The sequence below is a fragment of the Rhinoraja longicauda genome, chromosome 1 (genome assembly GCF_053455715.1).
Source record: "Rhinoraja longicauda isolate Sanriku21f chromosome 1, sRhiLon1.1, whole genome shotgun sequence".
NCBI lineage: Eukaryota > Metazoa > Chordata > Chondrichthyes > Rajiformes > Arhynchobatidae > Rhinoraja > Rhinoraja longicauda.
The window spans coordinates 22046733-22066130 of record NC_135953.1 but is presented as its reverse complement, the minus strand read 5'-3'; the positions used below and the strand labels follow the sequence as shown (position 1 = coordinate 22066130).

The window sequence follows — 19398 nt, the reverse complement described above, 5'->3', positions numbered from 1 at the left end:
AGAGAGAGAGAGAGAGAGAGAGAGAGAGAGAGAGAGAGATCAAATGATGGTGGATGATAGGCGGAACTGGATGAGGTGCGGGTGGGGGTAATTATGGCTGCCTGAGCCAGGTGGGGAAGAGGTAGGGAGGAGTATTGAGACAGAGGTGGAAACATTTCAGAAAAGATTACAAAACAGCATCTGATTCAAGAACCACCCCTTCCCCCCCCCCCCCCCCCTCAATCTGGCTCCCCCTGCCCTTCATCCCTCCGCATCCCAATTTGTCTGGGTGCACTTATTTCAGTTCACCCCTCCCTCTCACTTCTAGGTACTGCTATCCTCCCCTTATACTCCTAGTACTGATGCAGGGCTCAACCTGCAATGTCAACCATCCCAATGCCTCCACAGCTGCTGCTTGATCTGCTGAGATCTTGCAGCATTCTATTTTTGGTTCAGATTCCAACATCTGCAGTCTTGTGTGTCTCAGTTCAAAGGGATAGATGGAATAAGATTGAGACCTGAACATCAAACTTATTTAAGAAACTAGCTGTAGTAATGAAAAGACAAAATGATTCATCTTTTGCAAAATTAATTCAAGAGGTCTCTTTGCAAGGCTAGTCTTGAAATTATGACAATTTCTGAAATTAACACTCCTGCATCTTTAGATATATTATCATTGATTAAAAATATATATTTTCTTTATTGTCTGAAAGTCAGATGTGATTGTCTCCAGTCTCCCTCACTTCCCGAGCATCAATATACATTCAGATTGTTTATTCTAACAAATATATAAGGGCAAAGAATAGAGAAGCAGGTAATCACAACCCTTACCTATCCAATTGACTGCTCTTAAAAAATATGTGATTCATTGCAGATAAGCTGTGATATGAGGAGTGAAAAAACAAACTTGGACATACAAGATAAATGGCGGTGATAAGCTTATAACATTTTAAATGATTGATTACACTGACCCAGGGACACTGCCACGCTGACTCATCACTGACTCCAATTCATCCAGAAAAATGGTAGAGGGAGCATGAAACCGAGCAAGTTCAAACAACACCTGGGAAATATAAGAAGGGATACACTTAAAGAACAATGTCAGAATAAAGAAAATACAATTCAAACTGGAACAATTGGGCAGTGGGGGGAGGGCAGGGGAAGGGGGAGGATGAATAAAAAACAGAATCTGAACAGTTCCAAATATGATGAACAGCTACATTTCACAAAATATGTAAATAGATTTGGTTGACGAAGCCTCTCCAATATATTTAAACTTAGACTTCCAAAAAAACAAACCCATCATCCCCTGGTTGTTTCCTTGGCATAGTCCTGCTTTAATTTTCTGACTGAATACTTATCTTTGTGCAGGTTTGACAGCAGATATGAAGAAACTGTTTATTTCACAAATGCTGGAGTAACTCAGCAGGTCAGGCTGCATCTCAGGAGAGAAGGAATGGGTGACGTTTCGGGTCAAGACCCTTCTTCAGACTGATGTCAGGGGGGCGGGACAAAGGGTGGATATAGGTGGAGACAGGAAGATAGAGGGAGAACTGGGAAGGGGGAGGGGAAGAGAGGGACAGAGGAACTATCTAAAGTTTGAGGTCAATGTTCATACTGCTGGGCTGCAAGCTGCCCAAGCGAAATATGAGGTGCTGTTCCTCCAATTTCCAATGGGCCTCACTATGGCACTGGAGGAGGCCCATGACAGAAAGGTCAGACCGGGAGTGGGAGGGGGAGTTGAAGTGCTCAGCCACCAGGAGATCAGGTTAGTTAAGGCGGACTGAGCAAAGGTGTTGAAGGTGAAGAAATTGTTTAACTATTTTCACCGAACAACAGAATATTCCTGTCGGCTTCACTATACAACGGTATGAAAGGAAACCAATATGTTCTTTTCTCATTAACATAGAAATAAGGTAAGTATAGATTGCAGATGTTGCAGAATGGGTTAGTGCCACAATCACACATTCCACTGAATATACTTACAATTAAGAGGCTTAACAGGAAACCAATTGTAGAAAAAAAAGCACATGACAGAGTAGATTGAATTGCTCTTACCCGGACAAGTTTCTCAGAATCTCCTCTCCATTTGCTGACAATGGTAGAGGCTGAAATGTTGAAGAAGGTTGTATTACATTCAGTAGCCACAGCCTTTGCAAGCAATGTTTTTCCAGTACCTTAACAAAATGCAGTTATCAATATTTGACAAAATGTCCCAAAAATATATATTTTCCACTTTCATTTAAAAAACCCCACTTCTTTAGAAATTCTAAACATTGCATAGTTTGGAAAGTTATAGAAACAATGGAAAATATTATAATCATAAATTATATGAGCATGCTGCTCATGGACCCAGAACATCAAGCAACATACTTGAACTTAACTTTGGCACCTGACTCTTTAATGTGCTATTGACTAAATAGACAAAATGCACCATCGTAAGCAGACCAAAGCCCAATGAAACAGAAAACATAGGTTCCGTTCTTCTTTGGTACCAAAGTAGTTAAAATGTAGTCTCAGAGTAGCTGAAGGTATTCAAATCACCGTCAGCACACATCAGGAATGGCAAGTAGGGAGGAAAAAAAACCTCAATCAGCATTTCCATTCGTGGATAACCATATGAATTTAGACCTGACAGTTACCTGTTGTGGATAAATGTCCTATCAACATTTATGCCCCAGGCAGAGAGCAGATATTGGAAGCTTGCCAATGTCTTACAAAATTCTTAAGGGGTTGGACAGGCTAGATGCAGGAAGATTGTTCCCGATGTTGGGGAAGTCCAGAACAAGGGGTCACAGTTTAAGGATAAGGGGGAAGTCTTTTAGGACCGAGATGAGAACGTTTTTTTTTCACACAGAGAGTGGTGAATCTGTGGAATTCTCTGCCACAGAAGGTAGTTGAGGCCAGTTCATTGGCTACATTTAAGAGGGAGTTAGATGTGGCCCTTGTGGCTAAAGGGATCAGGGGGTATGGAGAGAAGGCAGGTACGGGATACTGAGTTGGATGATCAGCCATGATCATATTGAATGGCGGTGCAGGCACGAAGGGCCGAATGGCCTACTCCTGCACCTATTTTCTATGTTTCTATGTTTCTATGTCATGGGTCCACACCTCAAAGTCAGCCCCAGGACAAAAAGACAAAATATAAAAAATAAAGCTTTACATTCCAATGGTTAACAGAGGTCTCGTTAACTAAGTATATAGTCAAAAATGATCCTCGGCTTGGTCCATTCTTACCCGTATTGAACAATAATGTCTTCATTTTAATGTGTACTGACCTGTCCCTGCCGCACAACACTGTCTTCAATAATCCGGAAAACGAGGATCATTTTTTAATATCTCACTGAAGGCAGACATTGATAATGAAATCCAACAACACCTCTACTGTGCCAGCACAAGCTTTTGGAAAATGTTTTTGAAAATCAAAATCTCAGACTTAGGACAAAGTGCATGGTTTGCTGGGCAGCAGAGATCACCAGCTTCCTGTGACTTGGGAGATATTGATGACTTGTCGAAGGTATTTATTCACAAAGTGCTGGAGTAACTCAGCAGGTCGGGCAGCATCTCGGGAGAGAAGGAGTGGGTGACGTTTCGGGTCGAAACCCTTCTTCAGTCTGATGTCAGGGGGAATAAATACCTTCGATTTGTACCAGCATCTGCAGTTATTTTCTTACACTATTGATGACTTGTAACAGGAACCTCAGAAAACGGAAGAGGTACCAACAACCCAGTCGCTGCAAAGTTTACCAGGTCCATTGACGGGACAAGTGAACACACATCTGCATTCTCTCTGGCCAGTATCTTCAGCACTTTGGTTCTATCTATCCTTGGGTAGCTCCAACAGGCAAGCCACATCATTCACATGCCGATGGCAAACAACCATCAAGGCAGCAGTTGACAAGGTTGACTCAATCGAGAAATGTATCAAGAATTTCCCACCCCAAAGCCTGCAAATCACACGTTGGTCACTTCAAAAGTAAAGTGGGATTTCAGGGATTTTCCCAAAAAATAGACTGGAAATTGATTAATAAACAACACGTTTCTCAATGACAAACCATAAAACCCCTTACCTGGTGGTCCATAAAGTAACAGTCCTTTCCATGGCGATAGAATCCCAGTAAAGAGCTGAGGATACTAGGAGGTAAGAAGTATAAGACTAAGCATCATTTCAATAAGACATAAACAGAAAACAAGCTTTCAATTTAAATTAACTTGCCTTGATAGGGTATACAACAGCCTCTTTAACTAGTCGTTTGGCTGGCTCCAGCCCAATTATGTCATCCCATCGCACATTTGGATTATGGAGATAGATGTCCTTAATTAAATCAAAATTAATCCAATTTAAAAAATATATATATTGAAATTAAAAATAATATTTAAAATTTCTCACAATTGGACCTATCTATTATAGACACTTTCGGTGTGAAATTTTAAAATAGCAACAAAAAGATTCTGGCAATATATAAAAGGGGCTCTTCATTAGAGGGAGCAACACACCGGGCAAGAACCACCTGTGGCAGGAGAGAAGAGAGGAATTGTTGACATTTCTGGTTGAAACCCTGCATCATCAGTACTCAGAGTGGGGAAGGAAGATGGCCAGTGGTGGAGGGGTGAGAAAGGAGCAAGGGGGTGATTACCTCAGAGTTTAATCTTCACCATGAATGTCCAGTCCATATGTACCTCCACTCCTTTCTGCAATAAAGATCTCCTCCACCAAACATTCTCACCACCTGGCTGAACCCGTTCTTACTCTAAACAATTTCTCTTTTGATTCTTTTGATTCCTCTCATTTCTTACAAATGATGTCGCCTTGGGTACTCACCTGGGCCCCTGGGTATGCCTATCTTTCCATTCTGTTCCAGATCTTCTCTGGTACTACTTCCCATCTCTTTCTCCCTTAGTTTAGTTTAATTTAGAGATACAGCACGGAAACAGGCCCTTCAGCCCTCCGAGTCCGCGCCGACCAGCGATCCCCGCAAACTAACACTATCCTACACAGACTAGGGTCAATTCCTCTTCTCATTCCCACGCTGATCTGTCCATCCTCTGCCTTCCGAACTGCCAGGGTGAGGCCCAATTCAAACTAGAGGAACAAAACCTCCTATTCCACATGGCAGTTTACAACTTTACAAGTTCAGGTAACTTTCTCCTCTACTGTTTCTTTCCCCACCCAATCTTCCTTCGGTCCCATTTTTGTCCCACTCCCCACGCCCTCCTCTAGCTCCCAATCGCCCCACCCCTCCCCCTCCTGGTTCCACCTATCTACTACATACACATTTCACCAACTGTGCCCCCGATCTGGCTCTTGTTCTATCTGCATTACCTCTCCCCTAATAGTTCCCATTATCACCTTCCTTCCTCTTCAGTTTCCAGCATTGGTACCCCTTGTGTTCCTGTTTATCACCCACCTAGTGGTCTCCACTTTCACCCTTCCTTCCCCCTTACTCACTCCACCTGGCCTTTTTACCATCTACCATCTATCGTCTGAAGAATAGTCTCGATCAAAAACGTTGCCTATCCATGTACTCCAGAGATGCTGCCTGACCTGATGAGTTACCCCAACACTTTCTGTCCTTTTGTGTATTAACCAGCATCTGCAGTTTCTATCATCCATCTGCCTCTGGCTCCCAACTCCATGCCTCGCTCTCCCCTACCTGGCTCAATCTACTCATCATCCTTCACCCCTCCTTGGTCTATCTATTGCTCTCTGCCCCGTGTCTCACCACTCCCCTTCATCTCTTTATATTGACCATCTTCCATATCCCCACCTAGTCCTGACACAAGATCTTGACCTGAAATTGCGACAAATCCTTTTCCCTCAAGGATGCTGTTCTACCCATTGAGTTCTGCCAGCAGATTGTTTGTTGCTCCGGATTGCACATCTTCAGTCTCTTGCATCTTCATCAGAGGATAATTTTGCATATTTATATCATGCTCTTGTTCAATTTATGTTTGTTTATTGATCTTTCCATAAATACCATGTTTCATTTAATGCTTATTTGCTATGCTTACAGTTTGAAGCTAACCATACTGGAAGGGATCATAGAATAGGAAAGATGCTAGTAAATGGGACAATCTTAGACAGGCATTTTGGTCGCTATAGACCTATTGTGCCAAAAGGTCTGTTTCTGTGCTGTATGCCTCTAGAGATACTCTGGGCAAGATTAATCTAGGCAAGGGCACCCAATCATCATTTAGCATATAACTCATACACCTATCTATAACAGAATTAAATGATCTCTCCAAAAGCAGTCAGATTTAAATGTTATTACATATCCTAGATGTTCAAACTTACATGATATAATTTTGAAATGTATATTTCCATGGCTTACCCTGCTAATAACAACAGCAAGATCCCTCATTTCACCAGTTGTTCCTATGAAAGCACCCAGTGGCTTTATTAATCTCTCCTGCCAACACAAGACAATGTTTTCAGAAGAAATGCTTGAGTGCAGATTTAGATTATATAAAAAAGATAGTGCACCGAAGTAAAGCACCATCAATAAAATACAGTAATAGAAAATTCAAACATCAACATGCCCTTTCATTTCTGGTGTTTATTTAAAGCTAGCCAATATTTAAGAAAAAACATATTCATTAGTGTTGATCAATTCAAAGATGTTACATCAACCATTCCCTTAGATGAACTGCAACTCAGCTCTGTATTCATGACATAACATAATACATATCATTACTCACTGATGGATCTTGGTTGTAATTCAAACTATTTACTGCTATTTCATGAGACGAATCTTTAACTGCATCTTGAATCATGCCACGCAAGTCAATGATCTGGCCCTGAGAACAATTTAAAAAGGGAAGAAAATAAAATCAATAAAACATGCTCAATTATCAGCAATGGTAAGTACAACTTCTCTCTTAGCAATTATGGGTCTAAAAACGACCAATGCAGGACGAACCCGTCTGTGATGAAGCCCATCTCCAACTTTAATAGTGGACACATTCAAACCAAACTCTGAAGGTTCGGGAGCAGATGATCCATTCTCCTGTATCAATCACAGTAACAACACTATTTTTATTGATAAAGATCAAAAAGGTGATCAACACTTTAATGCTGCTACTACAATAATCGTACAATTATTACAATCACTACAATAATCGTCTGAAGCTCACTACAATAATCGTCTGAAGCTCAAGGCACTTTGGTATTGTGTTGAGGAGGTGGAGTGCAAATAGCAGACATTGCGAGACATCAGAAAGAGTGATGGTTATTTACATCATTATGCCTCAGGAGGCAGTCAAACCCTTTAGATTACCTTGGAGGTAAAATATGCTCAGACCCAGGAGAGCGCTATTGCGAGTGAGGAAGGGAAAAGGATGCAAAATATAGTGTTGTGGGACATTGGGTTCTAGCACTTGTCCAATAGATTTGAGGTTCCTATAACCCCTGTGTTTGAGAGCAAGCACAGTGAGGGTCAATCAGCATGTCTGTGATTGCCATGGTACAGGAAACCATTCAAGTGGGGGAGGGGGTTAAAAGCAATGGAGACGGTATAGCTAGGTGAATACTATGTCCAGCCAGGAGAAAGATACTTGATTGCTTTGTTGCCCACCTGGCAGCAGGGTACATCTCCTGCCATCTGGAGATAAAATTGGAATAAGAGAGGAAGAATTAAATCGTTGTGATCCACATTTGTACTAATGATCAATGTGCACTGACTAGGTTTTGTTCAGAGCAATGGTGGCTAAATTGCTACCTGTATGGTCCTGCCTTTCCATTTTCAGATTTAGATTATAGGAGTCATAGACACAGCACTGAAAAGTGGCATTCAGACCATGTCTACACTGACTATAGAACATAGAACAGTATGCACAGTGACGGGCCTTTTGCAGTGATGTCTGTGCCAACTAGGATGCCAAATTAATCTACTTCCATCTGGCTCCATAGGAATTATATCCCTTCATCACCTGCATGCTCATGTGCCTGCTTCCACCATCTCCTCTGGAAGTGTTCTGGTCACCTACCACTCTGCACAAAATACTTGCCTATCAGCTCACCTTTAAATTTGTCCATAAAATTTCCACTCTGACAAAAAGTCTGACTATTTGCTCTCACATAATTTCATTTTCCTCTATCAGGTCAACTCTCCGTCTCTGACACTCCAGAGAAAACAATCCAAGTTTGTCCATCATCTCCTTATAGTTAATGTTCTATAATCCAGAGAATATCTTGGTGAACCTCTTCTACATCTCCTCCAAAGCCTCTGCATCTTAGTGGAAAACGGAACAGCAGACCATACTCCAAATGCAGTCTAACCAATATTTTATACTTCTGCAATATGATTTGAGTTGAGTTTAGTTTATTGTCATGTGTATCGAGGCGCAATGACAAGCTTTAATGTACTTAACTTTTAGACTCAATGACCCAATCAATAAAGGCAAGTATACTATAAGCCTTCTTTACCACCCTATCTACTTGCGTTGCCAATTTCAGGGAGGTATGGAGTTGAACCACAAGATCCCTCGGTACGTCAGTGGCCCTAAGAGTTCTGCCATTTACGGTATCCTTCTCTCTTATAATAGAGCACCCAAAGTGCATCACGTCACGCAGATTCTCCTCCATGTGCAATTTTACTGCTCATATTTCCCAACAAATCGATATCCTGTACCCTTCCTCACAATGCACAACTTCACCAATTTTTTTGCTGTCTGCGAACTTATTAATCAGCTCATACACATTTTCATCCAAATCATTTATATATATAAGCAACAGAGATTTCAGGTAGACACTGCTGGAATCTGAAACAACAATCCACATGAAGAACTCAGCAGGTTGAGCAGCATCTGTGGGAGGAAAGGAGCTGTCATTGCTCAGGTCGAATGTCTGCATTAGCAGGGTTGGGAGAGGTCCCAGCACTGATCCATGTTTTACACCACTGCACATGGACCTCCAATCAGAAAACCACCTTTCCACCACAATGTCTTCTGTGGCCAAGCCAAATTTGAAACCTATCTTTAGGTTTATGCTTAGGTCTATTATTGTCCCTTTTACCGAGATATATTGGAAAGTTTTGCTTTGCAGGCTATCCAATCAGATCAGACAGATAATGCAATACATCAATACAACCAAGTCAACTTCAAGTATAATAGGTAGAACAGAGAGGAAGATACAGAGTGCAAAATATAGTTCTCAGCATTCCAGCGCACCAGTTTCATAGACAAAGTCCAATGCCAGCAATGAGGGTGGAGGAGAATCGGACAGTACCATCGGACAGATTCTCCATCGCTGCTCCCACCCTCTGGAACTCACTACCCCAAACTGTCAGAGACTCCTCCTCACTCACCACATTCAAAACATCACTGAAGTCTCACCTGTTCAGCACTGCCTTCAACCACTGACCGTCACCTCACCTTCTGTCTCCTTTTTCTGTTTGTTTACTTATTTATCTATTTATTTTCTTCTCTATGTTCTAGTAATCCCTGTAGCGTCTTTGAGTGTTTGAAAAGCGCTATATAAATGTAATGCATTATTATTATTATTATTATTAGTACCCCTAGCTTCTGGTAGGACCATTCAGAAGCTCGATAACACAGAGGAGAAGCTGTTCCTGAATATGGTGGTGTATGTTTTCAAGCATCGAGATCTTCTGCCCAATGGGGGAAGAAGGAATGACCGGGAAGGGACAAGTCTTTGATTATGTTGGTTGATTTTCTGAGACGTTGTGAAGTGTAGATGGAGTAAATAGTGGGGTGAGTGGTATGTGTGATAGACTGGGCTGCATCCACAACTCTCTGCAGTCTTGTGCAGAACTGTTCCCAAACCAAGTTGTGTTCCAAACCGGCAGTATGCTTTCTAGTGTGTCTGTAGAAATTTGTAAGAAACATTGGGCACATGCCAAATTTCCTTGGCTTCCTCAGGAAGGTAAGCAGTTGGTGTGCCTACTTGGCTGTTTCTTAAGTGTGATTGATCAACCACACCACCAAGTCTCCATGGATTCCTTTTGCCTTAATCTTTTGAATCAGCCTACTGTGATCAGCCCTGTTGATCGATAACCACAAATTATTACTCGAGCCATGTATAAATCGATGCAGGATCAGGGAGGTGGATGTTGGTTTTACAGATCGCTATGGGAGAAATAGGATTTAATTTGTGAACATTAGCATCATTACTGGGTTAGGAGAGAATTGTTTGGTTGGGCCAAACAGCACCTGAACAATTTTCAGACCAGAGTTCTGGTAAGTTGAATATCGAAGGAACTAAATAGAGCTTGAAACTAAATAAGGAGTAGGTGAATACCAGTAGAAGGAAATCTGGAATGCTGTAGACAAACAAGAAGGAAACAGAATAGGAAAATAATTGAAGTGAGGATTTATTCCAGCATTTTCTGTCTTTCCTCGGTAAACCAGTATCTGCAGTTCCTTGTTTCTACACTTGGGAAATATCAAATGGATTGGACAAAGTCATCATGGACTTCAGGTTTGACTTAAGGAAATGGAGTTTTTGAGGATATAACTAGTCCACAGTTGTGTAACTTTCTCACTCAGAGGGTGGTGGGCAAATGGAAAAATCTGTCAAAGGAGGTAGTTGAGGCAGGTATAATAACAACATTTAAAAGAATTGGACGGATAATGGATTGGACAGGTTTATAAGGATACTAGACCAAGTATCCTTGGGCCCACAACTCATTGGGTTGCCATTGTGATTTTGGGGGGATTTTTTTTTTTTTTTTTTAATTTTCTTTAAAATAAATGGCTTTTAAAAAATAGATAAATAAATCAATGGAAATCGGGATTTTTCTTTAAAATTGTGTTTTTTTCTGCATTGGTCTAGCACCCTCCCCTCCCTCACTCCATCCCCTCAACCCCTCTTCTTCCCCACCCACTCCCCCCTTCCCCTCCCACCCCCATCACCCACTCCATCCCCCCTTATCTCCCCCCCCTCCATTCCTAGGGGCTCTCCGGCGGCACCGCCATTCCTGCCCGTCGGGTTTCCATTGTGACGTGGAACTGTGCATGGGCGGCTGACGGGCACAGCAAGTGGAAAAGGGATTTATTAAAGTTTAAAATGTGAATAACAAAATATAACAATTTGAACGTTAATAGGATATCTTGATGCAGGAATTTTCAACATCAGCATCATTTCCCCTTTTCACAACAGGAAGGAGCTGTTGAAAATCGCCACAACAAATGGTAAGAATGCTGCCAAAAGGCTCATCGTTCTTTTTGCATAGATCTCGAAGAGTTCTGTCCACCACTTCAAAGCTCTCCCTCCTAATCATCGGGCACTCATCCCAAACAATCAGTCTCACACTTCTGATCAAATGAACCATGTTGGAGTTCTTCTCAATGTTGCACATTGTATTATCGGTCACTTCGATGGGTATCTTGAATCGAGAATGTGCAGTTCTTCCACCAAGCATCAATGTAGCTGCTATACCAGAGGATGCTACAGCAAAAGCAACATCAACTTGACCTCGAACTTTGGAGAGGATCAAATTGGTGAGAATTGTTTTGCCCATTCCTGCTGGTGTATCAATGAAAAACATTGAAGGAACATTCCTTTCCAAGCAGCTGCACACTTGGTCATACACTGCTCTTTGCTCAGCATTCAGCAGAGGCTCCTTCTCTTCAACAAATCACTGTTGTTCAGGTCTATTGTACTGCAGTTCACTCAGCAATTCTGGATTGTCACCATCAAGGTTCATCCTTCCATGTCTTGGTAGTGGCACATGAAAGTATCGCAGTGTCTTGTTGTAATTCACAAGCTTGTCTTCATTATAAGTCTGAAGAAGGGTCTCGACCCGAAACGTCACCCATACCTTCTCTCCTGAGATGCTGCCTGACCTGCTGAGTTACTCCAGCATTTTGTGAATAAATACCTTCAGCTTGTCTTGAACATATAACAGAGCCTGACCATGATGCCTCTCATCAATCATGATATTTGGATCATCGATTGTTCTCCGTTCTCTTTGAAGGTAATCTTCAGACATTGAATTCTTGAAGCGATCCCATAATTGTCGAGAAGAGTTGATCTCAGCAATCGTCAGCAAAACAAATCTCTCATTCCTTTGGGGAGTCTTGTCCGCTCAGCATCTTCCATCGTCTGTTGCCAATGGTCGTCAGTTTGCAACAAACCTCTTTCTATGCAGACGTCTTGGAAGGAAGGAAGAATATGTTCGTCATGCGTCCTCGATGAATCTAAGGATACTGGCCCTTTTACCTGATGGAGAAGCAGTCTCAAGTAGTAGAGGTCACATCTTGGAGAAACGGTATACACCCGTCCCAGAACGTTGGCTTCAAAAATACCTGGAAGATCTTCCACTATCTTCCCAAACTTCCTTCTTTGCCATTTCTTATTATTCCATGTGTAAAATCGGGGTACATCAGCGTAGTACAGTGTTTTTGCAAATTGATCTCGAGAACACAATTCCATGAATTTAGTTAAAGTTGTTCTCGTGATATCCTCATTCCTCACCAGCCGACGACCAGCATCGACTCTGATGACGACTTGTTGTTCTTGTGGTAGATGTACCTGGAGTTGAATGACAGCGGGGCATCTCTCATGAGTTGGAAATCCAAGGATTGATCCCACTGCTTCCGACGGACCAATGTATCTGCCAGTAGAGTACTGTGCAATTTTGTCATCCCTGTTAACTCCAAAAATGTGAACACGTGTTTGACCGACTTTACAGAGCAGCATATCTCAACGTTGATGGAGGGGGTAAAAGGAGAGGAGGGGGGGGGGGGGTAAGAGGAGGGAGAGGGGGGAGAGGAGAGGAGGGATGGGGGGAGAGGAGGGAGGGGAGAGGAGGGAGGGGGGGAGGAGAGGAGGGAGGGGGGAGAGGGGAGGAGGGGGGGAAGAGGAGAGGAGGGAGGGGGGAGAGGAGAGGAGAGGAGGGAGGGGGGGAGAGGAGAGGAGAGGAGAGGAAGGAGGGCGGGGGGAGAGGAAGGAGGGCGGGGGGAAAGGAGAGGAGGGAGGGGATGAGAGAGGAGAGGAGGGAGGGTCTATGCCCCCACAAACATAATTTGTTACTGGTATCCCTCTGACCTGAAGTGTAAGCTAGAGGAACAATTCAAGGAAAGGAATAATTTGACCATTCTGGAGTATCATATTGTTTAGCCGTAGCTTGAGACAGGAGCACAAGATTTATACCCTTAGTGTACAGAAACAGGAATTGTTTCGAGGCTAACAGTTACACCATATATCACAATAAAATCCATGGCTTAACTGTATATGAGGTCATAAGGAATAGGAATAGAATTAGGCCATTCGCCCATCAAGTCTACTCCACCATTCAATCATGGCTGATCTATCTCTCCCTCCTAACCCCATCCTGGCTTCTCCCCAATAACCTCTGACACCTGTACTAATCAAGAATCTATCTATCTCTGCCTTAAAAATATCCACTGACTTGGCCTCTGCAGCCTTCTATGGCAAAGAATTCCAGGAGGAGTTGAAAAATACTATTTAATAATCATAATTCATACTATTTTAAGGAAAACAGTTATAACAGAAAAGTCACAACATTTCAATTAGACTCCTTCTACTTATGAAGGAGAATTACAATTTAATAGCAAACAACACAACGATGGAGATATTCAGCAGGTCAGGCACTATCTGTGGAGGAGATAGACAGAAAAAGCTGGAATAACTCAGCAGGACAGGCAGCATCTCTGGAGAGAAGGAATCTGTGACGTTTCAGGTCGAGACCCTTCTTCAGACTGGTGAGGGATAAGGGAAACAAGAGATATAGACGGTGATGTGGAGAGATAAAGAACGATGAATGAAAGATATGCAAAAAAGTAACGATGGCAAAGGAAACAGGCCATTGTAAGCTGTTTGTTGGGTGCGACTTGGGTGGGGGAGGGATAGAGAGGGAGGGAATGCCGGGGCTACCTGAAGAGAGAGAAATCAATATTCATACCACTGGGCTGCAAGCTGCCCATGCCAAATATGAGATGCTGTTCCTCCAATTTGCGTTTGGCCTCACTCTGACAATGGAGGAGACCGGGGACAGAAAGGTCTGTGTAGGAATGGGAAGGAAAATTAAAGAGTCCAGCAACCGGGAGGAGTTGAGGAGCCAGGAGGAGCCAGCGCTGCCGTCGCAGCTGCGGCTTGCCTGCAGTCCGTCTGTCTTTTGTGTTTGTTGTTGTTTTTGTCTGAATTGTAGTTTTAATATGATGTAGTGTTGTATGTTATGTTTTGGGGGGGGGGGGGGGAACGGGAACTGTAACATTCTCTCTCCCGAACGGAGACGCGACCTTTGTTCTGTGTCGTGTCTCCGTTCCCGTTGCGGCCTACCACCGGCCATGCACCTGGGACCACCTGGGGCTCTGGTTCGCAGAGCCCGTGGCCTGGACTCACCACCTGCGGCGCAGGCTGCCTACGGATGCTGCGGGAGCGGCTGCGACTCGTCTCCGGAGGCTCCGGCGCGGGCCGCGTGGACGTCGGAAGCCCACAGGCCCCTGGATGGGGGCCGACATCGGGAGCTCCGGCAGCGGCAGAGGCAGCGTGTTCGCCCGCCCCGAATCGCGAGGCTTGGGTCGGCCCGCCGCGGACCTTTCACCGTCCGGCGTGGCCTGAAATAGGCCGCGGGATTTTTCACCGCCCAGCGGGGGCTTCAATATCGGGAGCCCCGACCGCCCCGACGTGGCAACTCCAACAGCCTGACCGCGGGACAAGACGGCAGGGGAAGAGAAAAAGACATTCTGGCCTTCCATCACAGTGAGGAGGGACTGGAGGAGACTCACTGTGATGGATGTTTCTTTTTGTTTGGTGTTAGTTGTGATTGTATGTGTTATTGCATTTTTATTGATTAATCTTATTGGTCTTATTGTTCAACTGCGGGTAATGTTTCATTTCACTACACATTTATGTGTATGTGACAAATAAACGACTATTGACTATTGAGGAAATGGACAGATGACATTTCAGGTTGGGACCCATCTTCAGTCTGGAAAAGAGCCCCGATCCAAAGCATCGTCTGTCCATTCCATCCACAGATGCTGCCTGACCTGTTGAGTTGTTCCCACACCTAGTTATTTTGCTCAAGATTCCAGTATCTGCAGTCTCTTGTGGCTCCATCACAATTTAACAAACTCATTCTCACATTCTTGCACTGCCGCCCAGAGGCTTTATATTGCAATAACGTGCTGGCAGACAAGCTGGTTCAAAATTTGAAATGTTTCCCTAATTAGTACAAGCTGAGTATTATGGACCCTTAATAAAACAAGAGGTTGATCTTCATTTCTGTATCAGCAATACGCTGCTTACAAAGCCATTGCACTGACTGAAAAGGAATAAACATGCAGCAAAAACATACAAGTGCATGCGAATAATCAGAGAAAACCTCTGCAACCTGATCCATCATGTTGTGTACTTGTGTACCCAGGGCAAATTGAGGAGGTAGATGGAAAGTTGTTCACTGACCAATCTAGGCAACTGATGCTTTTTACAGGAAATCAATCTGTTCTTGATGCATCTAATTTTTGCAAAAGCTGATGTCTGTTTTAGCCACACACTCAAATACTGCGCTATTACTTATTCCCTAAATAATTTCTGTAACAACATGCATCTCTAATTAAAAGAAACAAATCTTGAGACTTTATCTTAAATGTTACTGATCATATTTCTGCTAATAAAACATTGGTTAATTCTGACCTGTTTTTGAGGTTTCAACTCAGTCTTTTTCATTCCGATTTTGGAATTTGGCCGCTGTGTTGTGGAGATTTTAGGGAGCACCTTAGAATTACAGCTTATAGTCCTTGAATTTAAAAACAATGTATCAGAATCCATCACTTAGAAAATCTTGTGTAGCAACGTGCACAGACATAAATAAGATTTATATTTCAAAATTGACACTGACTTCACCATCTAGCTTTTATTCATCATACCCATCACTGTTTTTTCCATTATGTTCATACAATTACAGTGCAAATTGACATACATACAGTACATGCATGTGAATTTTGCTCCAATAGTCAATGTATTTAGTTGCTGAACCTTCAGGTAAGTAGTGGAGGCCAGTGGATCAAACAGGAAAACCGGGAGAAGACTGCAGGGGAAGAGAAAAGACATTCTGGCCTTCCATCACAGTGAGGATGGGACTGGAGGAGACTCACTGTGATGGATGTTTCTTTTTTTGTGTTGGTTGGGGTTGTGTAATTTGCTTATTTTACTGCTTTTATTGTTGGACTGTGGGTGACTAAATTTCGTCCAAAAAAATTGTTTTTTGGATGACAAATAAAGATATCCTGAATCCTGAATCCTAATCAATGAAAGCTGCAACGTGTTTCGCCACAAGAAACTTTTATTCGTATCTTGGATGATCTCTTCATCCTTCCTGTCAACTATGGATCTCCTTTACTCTGATTGAAACTAAGGCGGATTTTTAGTGATTTTTCCTAAATACCTTTAATATAACCCAAGATTGACACAAAATGCTGGAATAACTCAGCGGGTCAGGCAGCATCTCAGGAGAGAAGGAATGGGTGACGTTTCGGGTCGAGACCCTTCTTCAGACTGATGTCAGGGGAGGGGGCGGGACAAAGATAGGATGTAGTAGGAGACAGGAAGACAGTGGGAGAGCTGGGAAGGGGGAGGGAAAAGAGAGGGACAAAGGAACTATCTGAAGTTGGAGAAGTCAATGTTCATACCGCTCAAGTCTAAACTGCCCAAGCGAAATATGAGATGCTGTTCCTCCAATTTGCACTGGACCTCTGACAATGGAGGAGGCCCATGACAGAAAGGTCAGACTGGGAGTGGGAGGGGGAGTTGAAGTGCTGAGCCACTGGGAGATCAGGTTGCTTAAGGCGGACTGAGCGAAGGTGTTGAGCAAAACGATCGCCGAGCCTGCGGTTGGTCTCGCCGATGTAGAGAAGTTGACATCTGGAACGGTGGATACAATAGATGAGGTTGGAGGAGGTGCAGGAGAACCTCTGCTTCACCTGGAAAGACTGTTTGGGTCCTTGGATGGAGTCGAGGGGGGAGGTAAAGGGACAGGTGTTGCATCTACTGCTGTTGCAGGGGAAAGTACCTGGGGAGGGAGTGGTTTGGGTGCGAAGGGACGAGTGGACCAGGGAGTTATGGAGGGAACGGTCTCTGCGGAAAGCAGAAAGGGGTGGAAATGGGAAGGTGTGGATCCCGTTGGAGGTGACGGAAATGTTGGAGGATAATTTGTTGTATATGATGGCTGATGAGGTGGAAGGTGAGGACAAGGGGGACTCTATCCTTGTTACGAATGGGGAGAGGGGGAGCAAGAGCAGAGCTGCGGGATATACCCTAGTGAGAGCCTCATCTATAATGGAAGAGGGGAACCCTCGTTTCCTAAAGAACGAGGACATCTCTGATGCCCTAGTGTGAAACACCTCATCCTGGACGCAGAGGTGGCGTAGACGGAGGAATTGGGAGTAGGGGATAGAGTTTTTACAGGAAACAGGGTGGGAAGAAGTATAGTCAAGATAGCTGTGGGAGTCAGTAGGTTTGTAGTAGATGTCGGTCAATAGTCTATCTCCTGTGATGGAGATGGTGAGATCCAGAAACGGTCGGGAGATGTCGAAGATGGCCCAAGTATATTTAAGAACAGGATGGAAATTAGTGGTGAAAGTTAGTGAGTTCTGCATGGGTACAAGAGGTAGCACCAATGCAGTCGTCAATGTAGCAGAGGTAGAGTTCGGGGATGGGGCCAGTTTATGCCTGGTTTATGCTAGGGTAGAATTGTACGATCTACCCTACAAAGAGGCAGGCATAGCTAGGGCCCATGCGAGTGCCCATAGCTACACCTCGGATTTGGAGGAATCAAAGGAGAGGTTGTAGAGGTTAAGAACCAGCTCTGCTAGGCGGAGGAGAGTATTGGTAGATGGAGATTGGCTGGTTCTGTGGTCCAGGAAGAAACGGAGGGCTTTAAGACCATCCTGGTAGGGGATGGAGGTGTAGAGTGACTGGACATCCATGGTAAAGTTGAGGGAGTGGGGGCCTGGAAACCGAAGGTTATTGAGGAGACGGAGAGCATGTGAGGTGTCTTAATAAAACCTATTCATGTTCTGAACATACAACCAATATTCATATATGTAACTTCAGTCTGAGTCACCCCGAAATCTCTAAAGATCACCTCTAACTACTATTAAAAACAGATATAAATGGAAAGTGAACAGGAAATAGGGCCACTCCTTTTGAAATATGTTACATCAGAAGAACATAGGAACATACAAAAATAAGAGCAGTAGGCCATCAGGACCCCAAGCCTGCCCCACCATTTAAGGCTCACAGCCTCAACCTGTGTCAGTTCCCATAAACCTCAATTCTTCAATCTTTGAAATATTTATCTATCCCCAGCTCAAATAAATCAAATGATCTGGTCTTTACCATCATTTGATGCAGAATTCCAGCTATTCACAAGCCTCTGAAAGAGAAAATGTCTATATACCTCAGATTTAAATGACAAGACTCCTATTTTGTAACTATGTCCCTTTGTTCATCACTTCACCACTCATGAAAACATCTCAACATCTGCTCTAACAAGCTCCCCTAGTATCTTATATGTTCATTCTTTTCCATTCTAAAGAATCCAAATCCAAAATCACTTGATAAGAGAACCCTCTCATCCCAGGAGTTAACCTGATGAATTGCCCTTTCACTGCCTCCAAAGCTACTGTACCTTTTTGAGGTAAGGAGAGCAAAACTGTGCACAGTATTCCAGATATGGCCTCACCAACACCCTGCACAACTGTACCAAAAGCTTACTATTCTTAAACTGCAACTCTTGCCCAATAAAGACCAACATGCCTTTTGACTTCTTAACTAGTTGATGCACTCACAAAACTCGAGCCAGGGTAATGATACTTACTCAGTAGCTGGGCAGGATAATGTAGGAGGGAAGGGGCAGGGAGGGAGAGGGTGCTACACCAATGCAGGAGAGGTTTGGGCCCAATAGGTCCACTTGGTCTAGTATTCCTTTAAAATATTAAGGAGGTTATTTTACTCAAAGAGCATTGCAAGATGCGAGTATCACTGGCAAGGCCAGCATTTAATGTCCATCCCTAGTAGGTGTCAGTGCACCATTTTCTTTACCAGTGAAGTCCTTGGTTGAAGATAATCCCACAGTGCTGTTATTTGGATGCTTAAGAACTCTGATTTACTGATTTGGAATAACAATATTTGTATAAATAAATCCATGTCAAGATGCTGTATGACTTAATGAGGAAATGGCTCCTTGTGACAGTTCCACATATCTATTGATTCTTGTCCTTCCATGTGGAGGATGCAGCTTTGGGAGATTTTGTCAGAGAAACCTACATATGCTGCTGCAGTGCATCTTACAGTTTGTATAGATTTTACCTATTCCTTCAGCACCAATCTTTAATGATTAACTCGTGTGATACAGCCATAAATATGGCGTAGATTTAGAGTACATCTACCTAATTAAGGTGGACACTTACAAGTTGAAACAAGCATTAAGA

General features: G+C 43.3%; 1 protein-coding gene across 3 annotated transcripts in view; it reads right to left on the bottom strand.

Moving 5' to 3' along the window:
• katnal2 (katanin p60 subunit A-like 2) overlaps positions 1-19398 on the bottom strand; it is a 53932-nt gene that overhangs the window by 10007 nt on the left and 24527 nt on the right. For all 3 annotated transcript variants that reach the window (XM_078418399.1, XM_078418478.1, XM_078418324.1), the window contains 8 exons: positions 15602-15704; positions 6900-6986; positions 6679-6777; positions 6312-6389; positions 4196-4294; positions 4050-4113; positions 2038-2156; positions 951-1042 (listed from right to left, as the gene is read on the bottom strand). In XM_078418399.1, coding sequence (XP_078274525.1) covers positions 951-1042; positions 2038-2156; positions 4050-4113; positions 4196-4294; positions 6312-6389; positions 6679-6777; positions 6900-6986; positions 15602-15704 — 741 coding nt within the window. The remainder of the gene's footprint in view (positions 1-950; positions 1043-2037; positions 2157-4049; positions 4114-4195; positions 4295-6311; positions 6390-6678; positions 6778-6899; positions 6987-15601; positions 15705-19398) is intronic.